At 36.6% G+C, this 27,643-nt stretch overlaps 2 protein-coding genes across 2 annotated transcripts in view; both read left to right on the top strand.

Moving 5' to 3' along the window:
• Positions 1-1,861: 1,861 nt before the first annotated feature.
• On the top strand, positions 1,862-10,958 carry LOC140137322 (gamma-aminobutyric acid type B receptor subunit 1-like). Its single transcript, XM_072158965.1, has 4 exons — positions 1,862-2,424; positions 8,206-8,343; positions 9,615-9,785; positions 10,848-10,958. Exons 1-4 carry the CDS (start codon positions 2,080-2,082, stop codon positions 10,956-10,958), a joined length of 765 nt encoding a protein of 254 aa, XP_072015066.1. The 5' UTR covers positions 1,862-2,079.
• A 290-nt stretch (positions 10,959-11,248) lies between these two features.
• The window catches only part of LOC140137321 (gamma-aminobutyric acid type B receptor subunit 2-like), a 29,082-nt gene continuing 12,687 nt past the window's right edge, over positions 11,249-27,643 (top strand). Inside the window, exons 1-12 of the mRNA XM_072158964.1 lie at positions 11,249-11,299; positions 13,486-13,551; positions 16,766-16,963; positions 18,145-18,390; positions 19,065-19,125; positions 19,877-20,075; positions 20,584-20,777; positions 22,087-22,170; positions 22,845-23,010; positions 24,461-24,593; positions 25,046-25,153; positions 27,087-27,209. Coding sequence (XP_072015065.1) covers positions 11,249-11,299; positions 13,486-13,551; positions 16,766-16,963; positions 18,145-18,390; positions 19,065-19,125; positions 19,877-20,075; positions 20,584-20,777; positions 22,087-22,170; positions 22,845-23,010; positions 24,461-24,593; positions 25,046-25,153; positions 27,087-27,209 — 1,629 coding nt within the window. The remainder of the gene's footprint in view (positions 11,300-13,485; positions 13,552-16,765; positions 16,964-18,144; positions 18,391-19,064; positions 19,126-19,876; positions 20,076-20,583; positions 20,778-22,086; positions 22,171-22,844; positions 23,011-24,460; positions 24,594-25,045; positions 25,154-27,086; positions 27,210-27,643) is intronic.

The raw sequence follows: 27,643 nt of genomic DNA, 5'->3' as shown, positions 1-27,643 counted from the left end.
TTTACTGTCAGATACATCCTTTTTATTTTTGAGCCGAACAACTAAGGCAAAGCAAAGAAAATTGGAATTTACTACCAGCGCCGATATCGCCAATACGTATCACTCCTTCTGTCATGTTATGTAACGAACCTTTGTGTAGATCACCGTCCCGCACGCCATGTACGTACTGTGTTATGAACATCGTCTATGCGTTCGACTAATAATTCCATCGTAATAATAAAACGACGGATCCTGCGTTTTATTCAAAATCTCGGATTTTGACAAAACTACAGCACCTTGAGAAAAAATAGCGCTCATAAAACAATAGCGATCAAGCTTAAACTACAAATGTGACCGTACACCACGAATGAGCCGTAAAGTTGTTTTATTTCGTGTTTAGAAAATATATATCATAAGCTTTAAAATGGTATATCATTTTACTTCAAACGATATCCAGAAGCGAGGTTATGGTTTGTTGAACTCTGCTCCTTCAACAAAATGGTACTTTTTTCTGTATTGCACGTGTCTCTTTTTCCACATTGCTTGTAATAAATATCAAACAGTCATAATTGGCGGTCATTTCAAATCATCCCCGAGTCCCCGAGTCAACGAGGTTCAGGAATGTCCTCTCATTATTAATTGTTGGTTATACATACCTAGACAAAATACAATGCTTGAGTTTGTAACCCACCACTTGAACAGGATTTAGCCAAAGCAAACAAAGACTATAGCTATTTAAGAATTCATAGGTAGAATCTTATTATCCTCTTCAGCAATAGGATTATTGATTGGTTTAAAAAGTGTTTGACTGGTGCTATCAAAATGAGATACATGTCGCACCAAATTGAGGTACCTACCCAGCAAACACAAAAACGTTTTAAAAACGTTTTAAATAAGTTATATTTTGGCTTTTGGTTTAGGTAAAAACGTTTTAATAACATTAAAATGTCGGGTTATATAAAGGTCATGATAACGTTTTAAAACGTTTTGTATGAAAACACACTACAACAATACTTTTAAATGTTTTCAAAAAATGTTATTGTAAACTATTTTTGCAAACAATTTTGCCAAATATTGTGCCAATACTTGAATTACATTATGTTAAAATATTTGAACCCAGCAAATACAGAAATGTTCTTAAAATGTTTTTTTTCAAAACCTTTTAATAACATTTAAATGTCGGGTTGTATAAAGGTCATGAAAACGTTCTTAAAACGTTATTGAAAATATTTTGGGCAAACATTTTTCGCAAAATATTTTTTCAACCCCAAAATAACATTCTGTTTAGAATGTTTTGTATCAAGTTTTCAAGAATGTTTTTAGAATGTTATTAAAACGTTTTTATACCCTATATGTAACCCAACATTTAAACGTTTTCTGTAAAACATTTTTGTTTGCTGAGCAGTAGATTATCAAAAATGTTTTTAAGGTTATGAAAACGTTTTATACTCTTAATATACCCTTTATATAACCCGACATTTAAACGTTTTCTGACAACCTTTTATAACCTTTTGCGAATGATGTCGAAAACGTTTTGTGTTTGCTGGGTATGAATACGACTTTCATGCACATTACACTTTAACTCAGAATACAATTTGACGACTTTACGGCTCATTCGTGGTGCACGGCCACAAATTCGCTCCCGATAGAGGGATTCGGTTGCAATTAGTGGTGGGTCATTTCATAATTTGACTGGGCTAATTAGGTGTTGTTGGATTCTACCTGTGAGATTATTCTTGGGGTCGCTGTTCTTTGCCATGCATCCTGACATAAATAATGCATGCACATGATGTACTGCCCTCACAAGGATTATACTCTACTTGAAAATGACTTAGATTCATTTAGGCGTTTAGTCATTTCACGTTTGGTGCGATGCGTGCTTGGTTCTGCATGATCAATGTCCAGATAGTAATATACATCACCACCACGATGTTCACTGCGATTTGAAACACCGTGTTCTGGAATTAATGTTTAATACATTTTGATGATATGATAACGGAAATCATTCTGAAGGAAGTAAATTAAGCTGTTTTCACATTTGCACACACGTCATTTTGTTTTCCGATTGATGACACCCTGCATAACATAACAACATTGACAATGAAAATACAAGAAGGCCTACCGTTAGGTTGTATCCTGTTTTTATCGGTCAGCTTTGCATTCGGTACGAACACTGATGTTCCTGGTGGAATTCAAGTGACAACGCAGACGATATCATCCAATGCTTCTCAGTCAGAGACAAACTTTGAAACCAATAGAGGAATTGCAGACGACATCACAAGTAATGGCAAAATTCCAATTTATCTTGGCGGGTTCTTTTCACATACTGGTGTATGGGATTCTAGTGGCATTTTACCAGCAGTGGAGATGGCACTGGAGCATATAAATGCCAGATCAGACATCTTACCTAAATACGACCTCAAAATGGTTTGGAATGACACACAGGTGAGTCAAAGAGAAAAAGAAGGGAGGAAGAAGGAGAATAGTATATATTGTTTTGTTACTAACAAATACTGCAGTCCAATCCCACGGAGGCAACCAGTAGTTTTGTACTTCGTGTTTATGAAAGATTGGTACCACAGCCAGTTGGTTTCCGTTGCTTATAAAAACGTTCCAAACGGAAAGAAAGTTGACCAAATCCCCACCTCTGCCCCCCCCTTTAAAACTTAGTTCCTGCACTTCTCCATAGCTTCATGTCAACCAGTAATTCTTCACTATGAAAGCACGCTGAAGTGTGGAATACTGTGGAGCCATTCCAAGAACTCTTACCAGGTCTAACCTAATAGACACTATCTACAGTCTATAACCATTCTGCCACACCATCTACTTAGTAGTAATATCAATTAACCCCAAACTGGTACCAAAATTAGTAAAACAACTTCTGCAAAAATGAAAAGTCGTCGGTACCAATCATTTTGATACACACTGTATTTGTCATTTTGCTCTCACCGTATGCCCCTTAGCCTACTAGTGTGAAAGTGCGAACCCTACAGCTATATATATCCTTTTCATACTGTTCTTCTTCTATTATGAATTTAGGAGGGTCTGACCCCACCTAAAATTTTAGGGGCTTCGGATCAGCTCCAACAAAACCAGGAACAAGTCGTATGTGTAAATATTTTAAACTCAAAATCTCTTACTTTCATTTAAAGGATAGTTGGAATAACTGAAATTTAAACGTACGTAGATAAAGAAATAAATTGACCTAGAGTCAAACCATAATTTGTCGTACGTGACCCATTGTTACAGGTCTGATAAAGAATACCTCGCTGAATACCCTTTGTTAAATTCTTATTTATAGCAATTTTGAGAAAAACTAATATGTTTGGATTTTTGCGAAATTTTAGTCACCACAATTCTCTAAAACTACAATTTGCAGTTTTCTGGAAAGAGAAATAACAAGAACTTATAAAAAGGTGATTCGGTTTTCTTGTTCAGCGTGTACTGAGAAAACAAAGCTTTCACATAGAGCTCAAGGATACCGCATGCACTATTGCACTTTGTAAATATATTTGCCTATACCCATGTAACAATAATTATGCTTAATTGCATATTACTATCATAACTATCTACCTATCAAACACAGAACGTTTTTAATAATTTGCGGCCGATAGTGCTAACAACAATCAAAGGCTCATTGTCATTCCATTCATATGAAGCAAAATTGCTAAATGTCATATCCGTATCTTTGACAAGGATAAGAATGAGCAAAATGAAAGTAGATTGAAATTCACTTTGCCCAACAACAGCAATTGTCCCTTCATTTTAGAGGAATTGCAGATAAAGGTATTTAAACTATTAAGGGCTGGGGTATGAACGTTTGGACAGTATTTATTTTGGGACATCAGAGCACATCAGACATATCGAATTGCATTCTGAATACGAAGAATGTCATTCTGATATCAAATAATTTTGATTTTTGAAATTCGCAATTTAATACACATTTTATGGTAAATCATTAAAAATTGATATTTTTGATATTTAACAGTACTTGAAGTAAACTTTATAAATCTGATGATTTATACTTAAAGTGTATGTAGGTGGGATGAAAAGCCGACGATCAATTGAAAAATTTGACCTTTCGTATTGAAGATATGGATTTTTTTCCCAAAACACCAAAAAAAAAAAAAGGTGTTTTGGGAAAAAATCCATATATATGAAAGGTCAAAATTTTCAATTGACCGTCGGCTTTTTCCTCCTGCTACATACACTTTAAGAATATATCATTAGATTTATATAATTTACTTCGAGGACTGTTATATATCAAAAATTTGAAAAATATCAAATTTTTATAATTTGTCATAAAATTTGTATTATATTGTGATTTTCAAAAATGAAAATTATTTGATATCAGAAAGACATGTTTCGTATTCTGAATGCAATTCGATAGGTCCGAGGTGCTCTCATGTCCCACAAAAAATACTGTCGAAACGCAATAAACGCTCATTTTAGATCCCTTAAAGTCACAAAGTTTATGTCGCCCTGCACCTTTAGAAAATAACAATTGGTCATTGTCATTCTATTCATTGTGACGCAAAATGCTAAATGTCAAATCTGTATCAAGTCATCGGAATTTAAAGTTTTGAATTGTTAGAAAATACCGGAAAATGCAAAGAATACATAACAAACACCTTACAACCTTATTTAGCAGCATGTAGACTGATATTGAACTCTGTCATATTGACTTGCCGCTCGCCGCTTCGCGTCGAGTCGCCGCGCCCCCTTGAAAAAACTTGAATTTGATGATCAATAATTTTAGCAATGTTCTTCTGTATCTTAATTTTTGGGGTTGTTGTGTTTTCAATGTAAGGCACGCTGTATAAATCCCACTTATTATTATTACTTAGGAAACAACCAAAAAGTTCGATGAAGCCCTATAAACGAAAGCCCTTTCGTTTATAGGGGGAGGGGCATCAAAAAGTCCGATTACGTTTGTAAAGAAGTAGTTAAAACAGCGGTCAAAGTTGATCTTTTTTTAAGGATTTAATATATATTTTGTAAAATTTTAGTATTTTCTGGAGTACGATATTGACATATTACAGTGGTTGCTTCAAAATGAGTTCAAATAAATATAGAATGCAGTACTCGCAACCTGCAACTTGTAAGTTCATGTTTTAAAGCAGTTGTACCGCACTTTGATTCTTTTTTATTTGAAAATCCAGCAAGTCCTAAATTTTTATGAAGAAAAATATTTCAAAATAAAATAGAATTATTGTTTTTTTAAACGTGATCAATATCCTGACAAAGTCGCACCCTCTACAACCCCATCGACCATAGCGACGGCCCTGTGCCCAATGAATACGGGTTGGAATTTTCGATATTTGACACTTACGTTAGAGGGGAGGGGGGAGGGGGTTAGCCTTCTAACGAAAGGACTTTCGTTTATAGGGCTTCATCGAACTTTTGGGTTATTCCCTTTTATATTATGATAGAATAGATACATGTGCTTGGGTTTGGAAATTTTCTCCAAAACTGCCTGGTGGTATTTTCCTTTACCGAAAGCAAAATGTACTAATTCCAATGCCTTCAATTATGCAAAGGGGGCTTCAGACTGCAAAATATCAAAAATATGCTTCAACTTGCCCAAAAATGCCTCATTCGACCTAATTAACCCATAAATAGCCAGTTTACGACCAAAAAGAATATGATACATTTATATCACGCAATAAAATCTTACCAAAAGTGGCCCCTTGGGCAGACACCATGAAATCAGCATGTTACCATGGCAACCAATTCGAAATATCATAATGAAATGCTTAATCTATTGTCAGATTAGGAAAAATTATTACCACTTTTTCCATTATGTTTAATGAATACATCGGTTAATATACTATGCCCATGCGTTTCATTGCTAAAACTCATAAATTTATAGGTTTTTGGGAAAAACCCTGAATTTGATGACCAATAATTCAAAAAGTAAATGCGCTTGGTTATGAAATTTTCCTTAAAACTACCTGGTGGTATTTACTCTTACCAAAAGCAAAACGGACTCATTCCACTGCCGGTTATATATAAAAAGGGGACTTCAAACTCTAAAATTTCAAAACTTTGCTTAAATTTACCCAAAAGTGCCTCAAAATACCTAAAATGACCTATATAGCCAGTTTATTAATAAAGAGAACATATAGATATTTAAAACAATCATATCATGCCTGTTTAATATATCCTGAATATATCATAGGCATGAAAACTAAATATTTGAAATTAAGGACACTGAAATTGCCCCTTAAAAAGTGGTTAAAAAATGACCCCCTGTGCGCACATCATGCAATTACAAAAAAATTGATTAAAATTAATATCCCTCAAACCTAATGTACTCGTATATTGGTGATCTCCAACCAAAAAACATCCAGTCATCCTTCAATTCCAGTATGTAAGTGAAGGTAACTCGAAAACTAGAGCAGCAACGTAGCTTTCGACACCATCACGGCGTCTCCATTCAGCGTAGTGTTTACAATCCTCCGGTCACCTGACTACCCGAATGTGAGAACACTTATGTTGGCGAGACAAGTAGAATTCTAGGCACCCGGTTCAAAGAACACACTAGAACACCCCCCCCAACAGCAGTCGGTGACCACAAAGCTGATCACAAACATGACATCAGTATGTTGAAGTTATCGGCAGGGATGATCATTTCTGGAACAGAAAGATCAGGGAAGCCATAGAGATAAAGATACTAAAACCTACACTCACCAGGGACGCCGGATATGACCTGCCCGCCATCTACAATGATCTGCTGACACTTGACCACCCATCGGATGGTCAGGTGACCGGAGGATTGTAAACACTACGCTGAACGAAGACGTCGTGATGGTGTAGCAAGCTACGTTGTTGCTGCTAAGCAAGACTCGGGGAAAAGAGAACAGGCACAGCATGTGAAAAACACCCGAAACTTGCATGTTTATAGGAAATAGGCCTAAATAAATAAATGTATAAACAAATCATGTATAATTGTTATAATTGTGATTGAGTTCGTTACTGCACAAATGGAGGAAGTTGATTTGGGAAAAGGGGTGGGGATCAAAAAGTATTTTAAGTAAATTTTGTTTTCCGATTGTAATTTTTACGCTAAAAATAATGATGTCGCCCGTGTTATATGAGACTATAGATGCAAGACAGCGGCTAAAAACAATACCTTTATTCTCATTCTTAAACACTTCAATTCAAATAAAAAATATCATATGTATTACACATTTTAATCAAATTAAATTCTACATTTTACAAGGAATTACCTAGGGCTTAAAATCGATCAGTCCCGTTGTTGCAGTGCGCCTCCCATTGGTTCAAAATAGCGAGTACGCGTATCGCGTCGATGCACACGATGCACAAGATTGCAGGAACATTCTCAAGTGTTTAAGAATGTGTCATATGTAATAAGGAAGAAAATAAACGAGGTGTACTTAGTTTTGTACGCAGGGTGCAATGGGAGTTAAAAACCAAGCACGTTTTTGAGGTTTGGCCCTTCGCTTAGTTTGAATAAAATCCTAAATAGCTTAACTGATTATTTAAAAATACTAAATCGTAACTTTTCCCCTTATTGCATTTAGTGAATCATGGCTAAACAATAATAATGCCCTGTCTGCTCTTATTAACATTGATGTTTACTTTTACTGTGATAGCAAAAATATTTATGAGGTATAGTAAAACAAATACAACATGTTCCATTTTGGGGAAGTATGAAAAACTACCACGCGGCTGACGCGTTGGGAACTAGTCAAAATCACCCAACATCTATGATTTGACTACTTCCCTCCACTGACGCGTCATTTCGACATTCTTGCAGAATAATGTTGCTTCCCTTCAATTCCTACAGTTGTTGAAGTTCAAAGACGTCCCATTTCCACCCACGGGTAATGACAAGTCTCGTATTTTACCCAAGACAGACCCATGACCTTGTGTTTATATTTGCCCAACACTAGACATATGAGCTATGTACTTTTGCTGTTATCGGATGTTTTAAACACGTGCCAACGCTGTAATTTAAAAGACCCGCCTTTTACGTGATTTGGCAGTGTCTAAATCTATTGATTTTATGCTAATGCTGTTACGTAATCAAGTATATGGTATCATTTATACACATGTGGTTTGAAAGACAAAGGTTCAGTCTTTATGTAATCATAACGAAATTCAATCAAAATATACAACGGTCAACTCATTACATACTCACCGACCCTCGTACTATACTATACTACACACGACTATTTTGCTTCTTCTATACTTCTACAGTGTACAGCTTCTACTGGAACACGGGTATTGTTTGACCAGATATTTCATGAGCCCCAGAAACTGATTCTAATTGGAGATGGTTGCTCAACGGCAACACAAGCTATTGCCGGCACTTCGTACCACTGGAATCTGAACGTGGTAAGATCCTACTTACTTGGTGAAAGATTGAAATAAATACATATACAAAATGTAGTATGATACCATATGGGTGTAAAACGATATCAGAATGATCGGGGAAATTAATGATTGAATGGAATAGCGTTCGATTCGAAAAGTTGCAGCGTCATTTACTGTGTAAAAGGATATGTGTTAATGGGGATCAATCATGCATAATGTTATCCAGTCATTTCGCTGGCTTTTAGCTATTTCAACTCCCTGGTTTACCGCCATTTGATTTTTGTGTATTCACTCTCGCGGGATTTTGCGATATGATTGTCGACATTGCGTCTAACGTTGTCAGGGAAACTCGACTGTATTTCTAGATTACAAGACGATATATCCGATTCTAAAGTGTGGATTTTATTGCTCATAGCTCTCAAACATTCACGAAGCAGATCCTTTTGAGCCTTGTTCACAATATCGCGAACCTTGTTGGTGTTTATCGGGCATTTTAAGCGTAGGCTGGGGGAGTTCAATCCAAATCGCGACATCGTAGAGTAAAAACCCAATGGTTCCGATACCGGGCCAATTTCCTCTCACAGTTTTCGCAGATTCTTACTTTCAAAATCGCTGATTATCCATAATCTTTCCGAAGATCCGCAAACATGTTCATCAAGACTGTCAATGAAATATAGTTCAAAAGTTTCTAAAGAAATCAAAACTTTAATGTAACATACTTTGAGCAATGACAGTTTCGTGCTAACACTTAGCACTTTCTTAAACCGAATGACCAATTCCTGCACCTCGCCGGCTGCTTCCTGGTAGTGGTGGTGGGGAGTGAGAAAAAGAGAGGAGGAAGGAAGAGAGGGGAGGGGAGATGGAGAGTGAGATGGCCTGGAGGGAATGAGAAGAGAAAGCAATGAAGAGAAATAAATACACATGATAAAGAGAAAATAGAAATTAAGAGAAAGAAAAGGAAACAATTAAAGGAGAGGGATAGTGAGAGGGGACGAGAGAGAGAATGAGAAAGAAACGAAAAGAACAGAGAAAGGAAGCAGAGAAAAGAAAACAATCTAGCTTGGAACAATGATTAGTAAACTAATCACATAACAGGACAAGGCAGCCACTCGATGAAGCCAAAGCCTTTATTTTATGCGTTACGTAATTAAAACGCCTAGTCAGCATGGTCAGTTATTATTTCACACTTGCCTAACTCAATATGACATGAATAAACTGTTAACAATTAATAATTGTATACAAATTTTCATCAATAAAATACTTTATTAAACATTGTACTGTTGGTATAACAGGTGTCCTACGCAGCAACAACTCCATCCCTTTCCAACCGTATAGACTATCCGTACTTCTTCAGAACCATAATGCCAGATACTATGTTTAACTCAGCTAGGATCCGTCTCATGAAAGAATTTAGTTGGAACAAAGTTGGTACAATCCATGGAAAACATGAAATCTTCTCATTGGTAAGAATAGTTGTTTAATTAATTTACTAACATAAGCGAAAATCCTTCCGGCGGAATAATATTATGCTTACATGGAATGATGAATCTATAGATGAGTTGACCTTAATGTTTATCAACAAAGGCAAGGGACTGGTATATCGATATGCTTTAGTGAACCCCATGCAATCACTACACTGTTCAATAACCTTATTGTAATGTGGCGGGAGTTTTAAAAACACGAGCCCTGAACAAAATATAATGCGCGCGCATGTATACTGTCAGACAAAACACAATAAAAATTGTGATGATACTATCATACAGGCATTGACGTCAGAAGTCAACTCATCTATACTGTACTTAACATTGGGCTATTCCAGTTGAAATCCATACACCCCTTATAGGGAAGACATGACCTTAATCTCGCACAAAGTAGGTGTAGATTTCAAAAATTTGGGTTTTTTTGGTTAATTTCGTCAGAAACCCACATACAGGCATCAACATTGGGGATGATTGTATGGACCACCCCCTAGCAAATATTGGGGGATCTACGCCTATGCTCTCAATCAGTCATGTGACCCCGGCATGTGGCACCGATTTCATTCAGGTAATCCTATTTTAAATTCACACAACCTGTGTGGAAAGTTAAGGTCATAGATTTCTACTGGAATAGTCCATTTATGCTCCTCCAGGATGGCCAGTACATTCGTATTTGCGGTGAAAAGTTGCGCGATCGAAGCGACCGACCCACAAGGCTCTCGAAATAGCTGTTCCTCACTAGAGATTAATTAACACCAAATGTATGAAAGACTCATTCTCGAATGAGCCGGGTTTCCCATTTAAAAGCAGTGGCGTAACTCCTATGCACTCTGGGGGCCGCGCCCCGGGCACCCGGGCTAAGGGGCACCCAGGCCTGGATACCCTTTCAACACGATAATACTTTGTAACAGGACAGAAGTGGAAACCTTAACCCACCATGCATAGAACTACTCTTCATTTGGGTGCCCTCTTCAACACAAACTTTTCGCCTTTGTATCCTCCACCTCCGTCCTCAATTATCTCTTCTTCCAATTATATATTTCTCAGGTGGTTGACCATCTCATTGGAGAACTCCACGATGCCAATATCACGATCCTTACATCAGAAACCTTCGCTTCGGATGATCCTTCACATCAAATTCAAAATTTGAAGGTATAAAGCTCAAATTCAAGTCAGTGGTCATTTAAGAGATTTGGAATAATAATGTGGGGAGTCATAGTACTTAAAATATGTGTTTGACCAAAATTGAGGTTAATAGAGGTCATTTTGTGAAAATTTACTACATGCTCCTACTTTAACTTACATGCTGTGATAACTATGAGTCAAAGGTCCCACAAAGGTCAGTAGGGGTTATTCAGTCAAATTATGCTCTGTAGATACACAAATTCATCCAGACTCCAGAGCCTCATGTGAATCAATCAGCAGCCGCATGATATTCGTGCCGCTTGATGCACGACAGGTCTAGTCTATTGTGTCCTGTCAGTATTAGGTTGCGTAAGGTAAGGAGAATTAAATATTTAACATAAATATATAGATTAATTGAAAAATTAATAATTTTTTGATTGAATTACGGTGTTTTGTTATTTTAGGAAGACACTCCGATATTTTGACCTGAGTGTCCAGAGTTATTGGTACACGAGGAATGTCGTAATAAAAAGGCGTCTTTATAATAATAAATAATTATCAGGATGACATAATTTAACAAAAAACGACGTCTTAATTGATATTTTTGGTGAAAATATGACGCCGTGTTTTTTTATGAAAAATTAAAAAATAAGATGTCGTGTAGCAGAGTATTTAATAACATTCGAAGTACTTTCTTGTAGAACTCATTATCATAAACCATAGTATACCAATACCACCTCCCTCTCCAGATTGATTTGGCATGCTGTAGGAGTTATTGAGATAGATAGATAGATAGATAGATAGATTTATTATTATCTTTTCACTCAAGGAGGTTAGATATAGAAAGGAGAAGTAAATAGATTACGTAATGCTTTGTTCTTTTGATGCCGATTTGGGTTTCCGCCAAGCTATTCATCGAGAGGTACATTTTGTTCGGGACAAAGGGCTTCAAATCGGACACAATAGAACTATAGACCCTTCAGTGCGTTGGGTGAACCCCTCCCCACTGTAACCCCTCCCCAAGTTTCATCTCACCATACATGCAAGTTTATTGCGGTTTAACGTAATACGCCATGATACTCAAGACAAAACGTTAACACAATCAATCAATTGTCATTCATATACGAGGCAGTGAGGCTGTGAATAACAGGTTTGTTTTGGTTTAACTGGTTTGGTATCAATGGGAGTCAATGAGATGGATGGCAGTAGTGGAGGATTCTCAACTTTTTAATTTCCAGCATCAGTCTCATTACACACCATATTAAATATATACATGTACTTGGCAGGGAAGGTGGTACCTAAATACTTGCATAGAACAAAACGTTGAGGGCTCAACGCAACACTGCCTCATCTTCATTTTGGAGAAAATTTGATTTGGTACCAAAATTTTCAGAAAAAACATGTGCTTTCCAGCGATAAGCATGATAAATGGACGTGTGTCCATTTCTAAATCCATTAAAGTTACATATCAGTGAATCCAGACCTCAATTTACTACTGCAACGCAACTCAAATAGGGCATGCGGCCAGAATGGAGAAGACGCCGTCTGGCATTAAGCCCCCGACTTGTTTTAGGACCACACAAATGAACACAATATCATAGTTTAAAAGGCCGAGTTAAAAGGCGAACTTAAGTTATTTAGTTTAGTGATGATGTAGCATTTTAATTATAAAGATGAAGTGACAATGTGAAATATTGTGTTAATGTGTTAGCTTTTATGCAGTATGACAAGTTGATTTATGTACACATGTATGCAAAGCTATTAAGTGGCTTTTACAATGACACACTTCGATCAATATACAAAATAATTATAGCGTGCTTCATAATTAGCTAATGAAAAAAGTAATTTCTCTTATAAGACGATTCATTACACTATTAATACATTGATAGAGGCATGTATAATAGTTCTGTAACCCCTTGATACAGGTATACGACATTTACCTTACAGGGCAGCAGGCAGGGCTGTCAACTTTGTGCAATTGCTTGGCGTGAGGTACTGTCGAACAGTGGCGTACCGGGAAGGCATTATTGTTTGCCGGCTACTTTGTTCATTTTTGAATGATTATTTGAGCCCCGGGATTTGAGCCAGGGCGCTCGAGAATCAATTAGGGACAACAATTAATTTTGACAACACATGAGATTTTGTTATATTTTATTACCTTGGCTTGAGATTTACTACCTTGGTATGACATTACCTTGGCGTGAGAAAATGCCCAAATGTGTGCGTTTTACGCTCAATGTGTGAGAGTTGACAGCCCTGCAACAGATTGGTAGAAGAGAAAAGATGACGAATCTAACCAACCAACTGTCATGTCCATGCATCTCCTATGTTGAACATGTAAAGAAAAACAAAATGCACACTAGTGCACAGGTCAAATTCATTAGGGGGGTAATAGAAATGGGCACTAGAAGTATATACCTGCTTATTTATTATGATTTCTTACAAAGGACTTTCTTGACTCGAGGTAAGATCAGATTGTTTCAATGTCTAGTGTTAATCCTATAGCGTGAATATCTGAGTGTTTATAAAAAACTAATATTGTTTTTTATTTCTTTTACAGACGGTTGATGCCAAGATTATATCCTCAAATATGTATGCTACAAAAGCAAGACGAGTTCTGTGTGAGGTAAATAATAAATAATTAATAAGAAGTTATTCTTATCAAACGCGGGCATTTCAAAGATCTCAAGTCGACGTACATTGTTAAAATAAAATACATGAACATAATATTAATTTAAATATACAATATTAAAAATACGACCCAACAAGAAAAACAATGATACGTTTGGGAAACATCCAATGGAGTTGTACAGTGCGGAAAACATTGCAAAAGCGCAAACGAACAAAAGACTACTGCGGAATATGCAAGTGAATAAGAGAATACTTCACAATGCATATTGCAAACAAGAAACATCAAAAAACACAATAACAATCGAGAGCAAAAAAACATTTTAAAATGTGAAATATTTATAGGTTAAGGGGGAATAATACCCTGATTTTCATCAGTACCCCTCTTCTTTTTTTTCTTGCAAATTTATGAACTACATAAATATGTTCATCATCTCATGTCCTAAACTTATAAAATATCTCTACCTACAAAGTGATTTTAAACCATTTTAGAAAATCATTTTAGCCCTATATATTTTTTTGTTTACTGTATCCTGGTAACTGAGATGTGTGTTTCATAACAAACCATAATGTATTCTATTGAACATGTCCAAGTAGAATACATGAATAGAATACATTAAATCCTTTGTTATACTATCTATAGAAATGTACTCACTGATTATAACACTGAATAAATTAAATAGGCTAATCTCTTCAACATAGACAATTTAATACTACACCATGTATGTATCTTCCATAATGTGTTGTTAGGAAAAGAGATTAAAAAAGGCTATACGGTCATCAAAGGTCAGGTTATAGGTCAATTGGTTCAGGTCAAATTCAGGCATCAATTCTGAATACATGTGAAAGTCTGTGATATCATACATGTCATAATGAGGCATCAATTTTGATATTTTGTCTGTTACTGGATATATAATGGAAATGTGTGTAATGGAAATTTAGATTGCCTAGTTGAGATGGATTGGGCAAATAAATATAAAATAGTTACCAAAATCACAAAAATGAAGCTTACGGAAAACTACCTAATATGGTGGTATAGGTGACAAAAATACAATCTTTTTCAACATTGCTGTAGTGTGGTTGTGATAACCTGTTACCTATGGCTTAATTAAGTTTCAGTGAAATAGTGTCGCAAGTTCAAAATACAAAATATAGCTCAACATTGAAAATAGAAGCATTTTAACCGGTTCGTTTTTGATAGTTGTGGAGCACCAAGTTCATGAAGTCATAAAAGAAATCAGGGACCACTTATTCCCATTTTACATATCAACATTATTTCCCTAATGTGTTAGCAACACATATTCAAAATTTTAACGAAATCCGTTGATAGTAAGCTTTCCAAAATGAAGTGAATTTAAAACATCAGTGATACCACTTTTTGGCTTATACCATTAGAAGCATGTACGCGTCATTGATACTGATGCCACCAATTGAACGAGAAGATTTGCCCCTTCATTTTGCATACCACTTTGTCCAATTTCTTTTTCTCATTTCTTCACAAAATGCAAAAAAATGCAAAAAAAAAGCAATGGGTGTAGTACCCCCTTAATAATGCGTTATTACATGTTGCTCGAGAAATTGTACAAAACAATGCACTTGTACTAAGCTGTTGATGCGTTTATTAAATGCATGAGCCCCGTTGAATTTAATGAGCCATATCTTTGAAATAGCCATATGGGTGGTCACATAAATAATACAATAGCTGATATCGCAACCTGGTCTGCCAACTAAGGGCCATATATTCAGTTTAGGGACGCACCATTTGATTCTCAGGGGGGTATGGGAGTTTGTGTCAGGCGGCGAAATAGGTTTTTCTATCGACGCGACGACGAAGGCGGCGATGTTTTCTTCAATTTTAATGTGTACTTTTATAAAGAGTTGGTTGGGGATTTTTGTTTTACTCATCAGTGAGTCTCAAATGTTAATGAATTAAAAGAAACATACGGGATATAAAGAACCATTGACCTGACGCCATGATGGCAGAATTTATTAGTCGTTTTATTCCACTTCTTGTTTAAATTATAATGACTTATATTTTGCATCTTCAATGTGCTGTCCATATGCACAAGCGAATACTTATCTTTTTGATATTGAGCATTTTGAACAATTCATATAACATGTCACTAAAGCAGGTCATTATTATGTGTTGACCTTCTTCTATTGTATTTGTTCATCTGTGTATGGAGAGAAGAACGCCATTGAAATTCCATCGGTATTAGGGCGTAGTTCATTGAACTCACCGGATTGCTATTCCAAGTACTTTGATAATACAGATAATATGTACTAATGGGTCGAGGCGATTACATTGAAAACCCTAATAAATTATTCATAACAGTTACGTAATCAATCGATAGTGCGGACACCTTTCACTTACAAACCACCAAAATTCGTGATCTTTATGCGTTGTAAAAGAAACCACGTGAATAGAGTGCCCTCTCAAGGATAGGTAGTCTGTGGATCAAGCTTAAACTACAAATTAGTCCATAGAAGATAGGGCCCAAATAATGAGGGAAATTAAGGAGTAAATATAAAAATGGGTGACGGGATGTCCCTAAAAATGATAATTTAAGGTTACGCATTCCCCTTGCTTTCTTGCCCTGCGGGGTCATTATAATTTAAACTGCTTTAGTTGGAGTTTCCGGCCTCAGCCCTGACGGGCTTGCGGCCTTGATGCTTTTTGTTGATACTGGGCCCCAGCCAGTAACTCCCGTCTAGGTGGGAGTACACACAAGTCCGGTGTAATCTGTATCTTAACAATAAGCAATTGACTGTGCTGTTTGTATCTTATTGTCCACCCTATCCCTTACTGCCTCATGTTTTACTTTTATATAGAAAATGAATAAAAATAAAGCAAGGTCAATTCGGTGCGGTTCTCCATTTTGGTTTGTGTAGGGATGTTGAAACCATAACCCAAAAATAAACCAAATTTGACGAAAAAGAGACCCAACAATATACAAATTTGCTGTTCAAAATTACGGTGAATTGCAAAAATTGCAACAATTTCAAAAATGTTGCTGAAGAATCTGCACTTTTCCAGATTTTGGGGGAAATTGTGAATAAACACCATATCCCTAAAGCAGTTTTTGAAAATTGCAACTTGCAACAAGTTTTACCAAAAAGTCCGAGCTGAAAATGCACAAGAACCCCATGGGTCGATCACTTGCTATTATAGACAATAAATGTATATTTCTGCTGTTGACAAACTTTGATAGGCTTACAAGAACAACATGGTTGGTGATGGTTACGTATGGATGTTTGTAGGATGGTACGCACCGAAATGGTGGGAAGAACAAGACGACTTCGTACATTGCACCTTGGAAGAAATGCGTAAAATTGTTACAAGTTCATACTATATCTCAACAGAGAGTTTGCAACTAAGTACCAGTTCTGAACTGACTGTTGCAAATATTGTGAGTTAACTCTTCTTGTATCTTGTTTTTACATGTGAAAATTTCAACAACAAAAAGACAATATCATGGGAAAAACATATTGAATTCGGCACCTTGAAGATGATATTTCTAGCAATACGTACATCATACAGGGATTTTAATTGTAACCAAAAGGTGTAGAAGCATAAGGAATGAAGTAAAACAGTCAATTTAAGAAAGAAATTAACTTAAATTTATCAAAAATTGTACAAATTGAAAAAGTTGATTTAAATCAGTGATTTTTTAAAATTAATAAATCATTCGATTTAAATCGGGATTTAAATCGGGATTTAAATGAATTGATTTAAATCGTAAACCCTGGGAGAGGTTTTCACACTCATCAACCAGGTCATCAATTAAGACAGAGAACAAAAGTGGGACCGATATTGACCCCTGGGGAACTGATGCATTGATGGAGGAAGTATATATACTTGGTGACTGGCCAGATAAGACAACTTTGATGGAATGATCTGCCAGGTAGCTCCTACTCCAGGTGAGCAGCTTGCCGGATACTCCTTTTGCCATGAGTTTCGAGCAAAGGCCATTATACCAGACCTTGTCAAATGCTCTTTTGTTGTCCATGGCAATGAGGCGAAATTCGTTGCCTCTGTCCAGGGAATTGACCACTCTTGGGTCAGAAGGATGAGGATGTCAGCCATACTGTGGTGCGGATTAAATACAAACTGTCTATATGGTATCAGTTGGTTTCCAAGGAGGTGCTTCTGAAGTTGGTTCTGTACAACAGCCTCCATGACCTTGCTGATGATGCAGATCAGACATATGTGGCGGTACATAGATGGATGGATTAGACTGCGAATCTCTCTTGTGAATAGGGATGACAGATGCAGTCATCCATTGGCTTGGGAAAACTCCCTTGGAGAATCAAAGCTCAAACAACAGGCTGAGTGGTCTTGCAAGTTCTGCGCTGCACTCCTTCAGGACTCTTGCAGGAATTTCATTAGGACCTTTATGTGGTTGCAGATTCCCGAGAAGCTCCTTTTCCATTGAGAACGTTGCTGAATGCTAAACTTCAGGAATGAATTGGAACATAAGTGGGTCCGAATGAATACAATATACCTGCTTTTATGCGTAAAATTGTGCAAAATCACCAGGTTATTCTTGATTTATAGCATTTATTTTCCTGTTTACCTCGTTCTCAACAGACTGCTGCACAATACGCAGAGATGTACAATGATTACCTGCAGGCTCCAAAATGGTCGAACTATGTATGGCACCGCGATAATCCGCTAGGATACGACACTGCCTGGGCTATTGCACTGATGCTTGATAAAGCGGTGTCTGTTCTTAAAACAAAAGGAATGCGATTGGAAGATTTCACCTACGATGACACAGAAATGGGGAGAATCTTCTTTGAATTGCTGAACGAAACTAGATTTACTGGAGTATCGGTATGAAATTTAATAAACTCAATTTCAACCAGAACTTTAATCAAAACAATTATTATACTTATATTGGCTGCATATAGGTTCTGACTTAAACTCACACATTTGGCAAAAGGCTACTCTCTAAATGTACACCGAGTGGAAAGAGTGGAAAAAAGAGTGAAATGGAGGAAGGATTACCCCTTTTTGAGTGGAAAAATTCTCTAAAAGGATTGAAAAAAGTAGTCTGTATACTCTCAAGAGTGAATATTGCCTAAAGAAAATGTGCTTCCTCTCATTTTAGAGTGTTTATCACTCACCATGCTCACAAACGTGTTGTCCTTCGTTCAAAAAGAGTGGAAATTCACTCTTTTACATTTATAAATACGGTGAAAGAACATTATCAATAACTGTGTTTGATATTTTCCTCAACGATAAGGCGTTCATGGTGATTTTGTGCTCGATAGCTCTATAAAGCACATTGTTACTTTAGATTGGTCCTTAGTGCTATCGGTGCACCTATCGGCTCTTTCTATCGTACACTGAACATTTGTACGGTGCTATCGTCCTTGTTTATTTCAACAATATTACACTCAGGGTTTGAATTGATCGGGGCACCGATAGCAATATAGGCCCAAACTAATTAACCAGTTGAACAACTTACATACGGTAATGTAGTTTATCATGTATTATTCCCGCAGGGTCCTGTGACTTTTCGCGATGGTGACCGTGTAGGAATAGCACAAATCCGACAATTACAAGGTATTCCTGTAAGGTTAATGTAATAAATGTATCAATTTAACACATCAAAGAAGAAAGTCCAAACTACTTTGAGTAGCCACGTAGGCTGGGCCTAGTCAAGACTAGGCTTCGGTGTGATTTAACACACATGCATGCAGCACAACACGGTTGAGTGGCTTAAGCTTACCATAAAAATGTTTTGAGACATCTGCTCTGTCACATCAATATACGACGTACACTGCAGGGCCTCGATAAAAAACTTCAATGCAACTCAGATTGTGCCATGAAACGGTCGTATTAACTGCAGTTCTGCATTGCCTGTGCTTCACAAGACACCACGACCAGGCCCACGGAACTCTAGATCTGTACAAACTGCCGAGTTTGAAGACGTCAATTCTCAAGAGTCACAAAATGGCCGCTAGGTAGAACATGAAGCCCTATTGGGAAAATCGTATACTGGTCAGGTCGTCCACGTGCAATGAATAAGAAGAGACCACAATAGCGCTTATAGGGCTCTGTTGAAGAGACGGTGCAGAATTTTGATGCCATGTAAGGGTCATATTTTTGTACCATCGATATTTGACTCCAATTTGCAAAATACTTTTTGGTGCCGTTGAACATTTGTAACTACTGAACAAGAATAATTTATTAATGAAGGATAAATATTGTGCAAGGTTGATTGACCATGGATTGACTCAGCATACTGTAAAATAGGTTGTCTACAACATGATGTTTCCCTGTGTTTTTCCTTTCTTGTGTTTCTATTCTGTAGCCGGTTGTGCCAATTCGTCCTGGAGATTGCACGAAGAAGAGTGTTTCTTGTTTGTAAACCAATTTCTGACATATTCGCAGGCGGTTGAACATTGCAATAATATTGGATCGGTCATAGCCTCTATTATAAATGAAACGGAGTATGCCTTTATATCAGAAATGTTACAGGGAAGCAGCGATAACACTGAAAGACACAAATGGTAAGTGGTGTTTTATATAGGTTTTCATACTTCTACATTCCAAACATGCTCTAAACATATGCGTATAACACAATTTACAACTCAACTCCCGAGTTCTCATACGGTAACCGAGGCAATAAGCACATAGTTCATTGGAATTTCAAGTAAGCTGAATTTTCTCACGAGAACAAATAGGCACAGCTATATATATTAGTATCCTTATTATCTCTCTATAGTCGTCACATGTTACATGTGACATGTATTCAAAGAAACAAGGCGGGGTTCAAGAAGAATAAGCTAATAGACCCATATACAGTATAATTGCTCTGTTATAGAATAATGTCATTGAAGTACATACGGTATGAGCTAAAAAATTAAAAGCGGTTTTTAATCTAAGTGGTATACATGTACAATACATTACGAAAACGATATTTCGTCCGATTCTGGACAACATTACGACATCTTATACTCCGCAACTAATGTCGATTTAAAACACAGTCTTAACTAATAACCTGTTAATCTATTGCAGGTTTATTGGTCTGAAAAAGATTGATCAAAGCTACGAATGGGAAGACCCAAGATTTGGTGACAGAGTGTGGATACCCTCTGGAAGTGAACTTAATGGTGCAGATGAATGTGTTTTCATGACTGCTGACGCCGCCAACGGTTGGAGAACAATATCATGCGAAACACCTTTGCAATTCATATGTAGGATGGAAGGAGGTACAGTGAGAGAGATGTAGTATTTCGTTTTGAATTCCAGTTTAACACTTTTCCGTTTGTTGTTTGATCCCAGAACAATAATTCAGTTTTATAATCATTAAGATTGACAAAATTAGTTTACACCCGATCATGATGTTAGTAATAGCTGTAGTAAGTATAAAAATGATATCACCAACCGGACCAGTGTAAATTATATTTTAAAAAATTGGGCCGAAAACGGAACCCTGTGGAACACCATTTAGAAGAGACACTGATGGGAATTTGGCGTCCAAATACTAATAGCATGCATCCGACCAGTTAAATAAGATGCGAATCACTGTCAGGCAGTTCCACAAATACTAGCAAGTCGAGTAGCACAAATGGCAGCTGCTTTGAGACGTTGCAACAATATACGGTTGTGAATCGTCGAAAGAAGCTGACATGTCGAGTAGAACCAACGCATTAAACGACATTGCTTTTATCAGAGAACTTGAATAATTTAGGGAAAGACAACGGAAATGACGTGACGATTAAGAACATGTATCCTAGATTTAAACAATTGGCGCCATATTGCAGTTAGGTTAGAGTTCATAGGGCAAACGTTAAAGGTTTAGAGATAAGGTCACCCAGACACTGTCTCTAATTAGTATTCATACCGGTAGGGAAAAACATTGATTTGTTAAATAGTTCCCAATTCCCAATTACAACAGTATAGTACTTTACAAACTTCTTCTTTCTGATTTATCTAGACTATGTACGTCAATTATTCTTTGCACATGGTCAAAGGTCAGTGCTCTTAAAAAGGCCACAGACTAACCGGTGGAAACCTTAACAAACAAGATCGTTAATCATTACAAAATGACGAAATGTATCCTAGATCGAACAATGGCGTGACCGGCGTCCCGACATTGTCCTTATGAGCTCTCACCCTCCTGCTTTTATCATATGTTAGTTTAACACATACTAATCAGACGGTGCTCTCTCCAGAATATCCTCCTTGGTGTATCACATAATATAAATATGGTATTCAAAACGCTGAAATGCAAAAAAAAAGTTTTCCGTGACGTCATCACTTCGGTACTCTATTCATGGCTAATAAAATGTCACTTTGCGCAATAATTGGAAATTTTGTAACAGATCGCGAAATTGGGTTGAATGTGGTCAAAAATATGCATGAGATTTAGGTTTTGGGTACAATTTTATTGCAAAATAGGTATAAATATGGGTCCATTTTCATATTATTGGAGGCACATCCCTACTCAAACCGAACTGAATACCCCCATCCCCTCACGGGTTTCATACTTGATGATAACATTAATCATTCTTTCAGAATTCCTTGAGAGGCCTGTGGCATTGTTTACAGATAACGAAGAAGGTGGTGTTTTTGAGATGGTAGGAAACTTCATTTGGCCAGGTATGTTTCAGCAAAGTTACTGATAATAGATAATAATCTATTTTCTAATCTTAATAGCCTGTACTGAGTTAACATCCAAATGTCTGCCTTGCGAATATTGCGCAACTTGCCTTGCCAGCTTGCCAAATCCACGATTTGGTAGCCCAATTATTGTTCCATATAAACCAATGTTCAAGAAAAGAATTGGTGACTTTCCATCAGTGCCCCCACCCCCACCCCACGACTTCTAGAAATATTCTGTCCCATAGAAACCAATGGTTAAGAGCGACCTTTTGACTATTTAACCCGCGTTTTCGGCTGAAAATTTGTGATAACCAAAAAACAAGTGAGCAAGTGAGTAAATTACAGTAAGGCTGGTCATTTCTTGGTCTAGCAATAATAAAGAAAGCAAACACCCATACCTACTTCGAACACTTTCACGGGTATATGGTAAAACCATTTTAGTCACGTCAGTCCTATCGTAGGAATTTTTAAAAGCCTTTTTAATTGATCAAATTCAAACATAAATAAATTGGTGCTAAAATGGCAGTACCTTTCCTAATTGTGTAAATGTAAGTCACATCTCGTAACTGACGGTCCCTTAAGCATTAAATCATTTGTAGTTTCGGTCCAATATAAAATCAACTTTTGAAATGTAAATAAAATGGTAGAATTTGCTTTATTTTCTTCACCAGGAGGAGATGTACCATTGGATCATACTCCTAAGATTATCATAAAGGATTTACGAGTTCATAAAGGGATTAGTTCTGCACTGTATGCAACCATGAGTACCTTAGCAATTATTGGAATCCTGATGGCGCTCTTCTTTTTAGCTTTCAATTTGAGATACAGGGAACAAAGGTAGGCTGTCGGCTGACAATATAAATATTACATTATTTTGATTCAAGTCTGTCATCTACAGTTTGTAACTCGCAGATAAATAAAAATCGGGCCTTAGTTCGTAAAGTCTTTTTCACTATTGTCAAGATTAGAATATGTGTGTGACCAAGGAAGTTACATTAACATTTATTGTTTCTTTATGCCGAAGTTGATTTGCGACAGGCTATTCGCCGTAGAAGTGACGTAACTAATCGGATTAAGTACCATATCAATAGATGAATACAATTGTGAATATATCGCCCTGCACTACAACGTTCACTCGGTACCTATGCATTGAACCATACATGTCAAAGAACAGGGATCCTGTATCGTAAATTTATAGAATATGCATATTATGCTAATCACTCGCACCTGATAGAGTGCAATCTGTTTGAAGTGCAGGGCAATCTATTCAAAAATTGTATTCATCTATTGCTATGGCAGTTAATCTGATTATTACGTCACTTCTACGGCGAATTCATAAAGGTGGTACTATTGTTTCGAGCAAAAGGGTTCCGCCATTACACTGGTAACTGACTCATGTCAAAGGTCCTTCCGGTTTGCATATTAATGAGGTGGGCGTGGCTAACTACATATCTGAATATTCATGAGATATGCGTGGCTAGTTAGCATAACTGAATATTCATGCGGCTAATGAATATTAATCAGTCGGCGTGGCTAATGTGAATACTCACAAGATGGGCGTGGCTAATTACCGTATTTACGGGGCGAATGCAACGGGGGTAAGTGGGTGGCTTAAGAGGATTTTTTTATTAACAATTCAAAAAAATAAAAACTTTCAACAACAAAAAATACAAAAAATATTTTAAAAAATGTAAAAATTCTCAAAAATCGAAGTAAAAATTATGGGGGCGTGAACTCGAGACCCGGAAGTGATACAAGACCCGGAGTGACCGTTACATCCAACAAGTTTAAACTATAAAATAGCCCCGATAGAGGGCAAGGTTTGAAGAATGAGGGAAATAATGGCGTAAAAATATAAAAAAAAGCAAAATATATATTCTATGGTGTCAAGGTCACTGGGCTTTCTTGCCCTGCGGGGCCCTTTTATATTGGAATTCACTTGGAGTGTTTAGTCGTCGTATGGGAGTCTGCCGGCCCTGCGGCCTTGATGTTTTTATTGATACTGGGGCCAGTATCAACTACTCAAAAGCTCTTTGACCAAGACGACCAACATCTCAGCTAGCTATGATCATTTTACGTGATACAACTACGCTGATGATTGTAATTGCAGTCACGTAAAGTGAGAACATACTTTGATGTGTATGTTGCATTGTTATGTCATCTTCCTCATATTATTTTTGCGCATTCAAGTTATGCAAAATAGTGAATTTTGTAGTTACAATAGACCCACTAATACATTTGGTATTAAAGATTTATTTAGTGCATTAATTTTCCAATTTTTACCCAGATTTGTTAAACTGTCCAGTCCTAATCTTAACAACCTGATCATACTAGGGAGTGTTTTGGTGTATGTGACTATTTTTGTCGGTGGCCTTGATTCTAATCTGGTTTCAGTGGCAGTGGAGGCTCAACTTTGTCAGGTAAAATATTATGGTTTGGTAACTGCGTTGTACTCCGTCAAATATATAGTCTGATAGAAAACCTTTCCACCCAAGTTTAATGGCAAGTCGCATATTTTACCAAAGACAAACACATGACCTAGTTTTTATTCCTTCCCAAAACTAGCTATATGTAGCATGTACTTTTGCTGTTCTCAGACGTTTTTAACACATGCTTTTACTGTAATATAAAAGGCCCGCCTTTTTGCGTGATTGGGCAGTGTCCCTAGTTTATTGATTTTATGCTAATGCTGTTACTTAATTAAGTATATGGTATCATTTACATGTGGTTTGAAAGACAAAAGTACAGTCTTTATGTCACAAAGAAATTCCATCCAAATATTCAATATATGGGGTCAAAGGTCAACTCTCATTACATACTGACCGACCCTCGTATCCCTATTGTACTCGTACTTTTTATGTGATGTTTCCAGCTCCGAGTGTGGCTCCTGTCAATGGGATTTGTGTTAGCTTTCGGATCAATGTTCTCTAAAACATGGCGAGTGCACAAGATAGCGGCATTTAAAACTCCAAAAAGAGTGGTAAGTATATAAATGATAATGGCTACATTGCGCTATGTTCAGTCCTCCTAGTCCCAGTCATATTAAGAAAAATAAGGAGTTAACCCACCACTAATTGCAACAGAATCCATTTAATCACCATTCACTTCAGAAAAGCATGTTAAATAAAGCATCAAAATTCCCCGTAAATACAAGTAGTGGAACAGTGCCTAATTTGCATAAATCTAAACTGGCCGTTTATGCAGGGGTGAAATTTTTAAGTTGGTCAAATCCTGTTACAAATCATACCAATGTATTGCTCTCATCATAATGATTCAGAAAAAGTATAGTTTAACTTGTCTCTGACATACAGTTCTTGAGGTATAGGCAGAAAGGTCCAAGGTCAAATTTTGGGGTCCACATGCGTCTGCAATTGAAAAATGCTCCAACTGGTCTCAAATTGTTCCTTAGGAAAAATAAATCAAAATGGGATGTTTTGTTACAAAGGTAACATCACAAGCGCAACAGGGCTCAATGGACTTTGATCTTTTTTTCATGTTACCAAGATAACTAACCACCTGAGGTATGCCAAACTATTCTTTTATTTAAATGCTTTCACAAGCGGAGCAATCTGTTGATTAAAATAAGAGAATTTTTCAATTTTTGTCTCCCGTGGGAAACCAAATTTTGACATTTTACCTTTTTCCCTATAACTCAAGAACTGTACATCGGAGATAGGTAAGTCAAACTATACTTTTAGGAGATGGACACATGTGAAATGCAATTAGTAGTAGAAACAATGCCCATTTTGCTCAAATAAATTTACTGTACAACTGATCTATTTCAAATTTCTAACACATGCTCTTTATTTCGGGTCAAATCGGAGTATTATATACGGCAAGAGGCTACATAACGGTAAAAGCAACACTGCATATTCTTTCCCCACAAGTTAGTTAAGGACTCTTCAATACGAAAGGTCAAATTTTTCAATTGATCGTCTGCTTTTCATCCCAGCTACATACACTTTAAGTACATATCATTAAAATTAGTATTATATCGCGAATTAAAAAAAAAATGATCAAAATTATTTAATTTTCATATCAGAAGGACATTCTTTGTATTCAGAATGCAATTCGATATGTCTGATCGAATTGTCCCACAAAAAATACTGTCCAAACGCTCATACCAGAGCCCTTAAAGTAGTTATTTCCTTTCACATTTAGCAGAAACTCAAGGTCAGTGGTGAAAATCACATGCTACCGGGGTTTTTAGCCAAAAATCGATTTTGCGCATATTTTGGTATCACTGGCTAGAGGTCTAGATACCCGTAGTAATACATTGGTACCAAATATAACAATATAATGACGTTTAATATAACACATTATTAATGGATTATAAAAATGTAGGTAAATGCTCACAATTTAAGCTATTTTACAAGTCTTAAGGGGGTACTACACCCCTCGATAAATTTGTGTCTGTTTTTGCATTTTTCTCAAAACTATTAACACAGTGGTAACAAAAGTTATGTATATTATAGGGGCAAGGAATCTAATTACTACATTGGAATTTCAGTGAACCAAGACAAGTGGTTCGTTATTTTTGATAAGAAATGAGGATGTACCTCATTTCCTATCATATATACTGAACCGCTTGTCTTGCGTCACTGAAATTTCAGTGTAGTAATTGGATTTCTTGCTCCAATAATATACATTACTTTTGTTACCACTGTGTTATTAGTTTTTGAGAAAAATGCAAAAATAGTCACAAATTTACCACAGGGGTGTAGTACCCCCCTTAAAAGCAATAAAATACAATTTTAATTAGATAATCAACCCTTTTAAAACAATAAAGAAGTGAAGAAATTGAACACACACACACACACACACCCCCACACACAAATGCTTCTCCTGGTAAATGACAAAAATACGGATACGACGTTCTTGCATTAACCCCACTTTTCATATTGACATTACAGATTGTAAAAGATCAGCAACTCTTTCTCATTGTTTTCGTGTTATTACTTATCGATGTCTGTGTTCTTGCTGTGTGGCATATAATCGATCCGATGGAAGTCGACACACGTGAACTCCATGAAATTGTAAGTTCGACGTCTAATTTTTCCCTTTCAAATAGTAAATAATTGTTGACGGACCTCAGAGTGCCGATCAATATATCAAAGACTCAGGTATGAGAGCACAAACCGGCCTCACTATAGTACGGCCGCCCCACGCTGCATGGCCACAGTCGTCAATATAAACATCTCAAAATAAGTAATCCCCCCTTAAATAATGGCCATTATTTCAAAACGGGCTATTGTATTACAAATCTGTGAAATGCGTTGGAAGCAGAATTTATTTCTGCACATTTTGACACCTCATTTGTAGCAATTGTCTAAATATTGACGTCACCGCGTACATTTAAATCAATGTAACCCAAGATTTGAAAATTGCAGTAAAATCTATTGATTTGTATTCAGTATAATGCAAGGAAATATGTGTAATGATGTCTGAGTGTTTTTGTATTGTTGTAAGT

This window comes from Amphiura filiformis, chromosome 17 (genome assembly GCF_039555335.1).
Source record: "Amphiura filiformis chromosome 17, Afil_fr2py, whole genome shotgun sequence".
NCBI lineage: Eukaryota > Metazoa > Echinodermata > Ophiuroidea > Amphilepidida > Amphiuridae > Amphiura > Amphiura filiformis.
This window is presented reverse-complemented; position numbering and strand designations above follow the sequence as displayed.

Excerpts from the sequence above, each read along its gene's own strand:
- LOC140137322 (XM_072158965.1), top strand. The coding sequence starts at position 2,080 with ATGAAAATACAAGAAGGCCTACCGTTAGGTTGTATCCTGTTTTTATCG. Across the intron at positions 2,425-8,205 it reads TGGTTTGGAATGACACACAG|TGTACAGCTTCTACTGGAAC; the intron begins GTGAGTCAAAGA and ends ATACTTCTACAG. Across the intron at positions 9,786-10,847 it reads AACATGAAATCTTCTCATTG|GTGGTTGACCATCTCATTGG; the intron begins GTAAGAATAGTT and ends TATATTTCTCAG.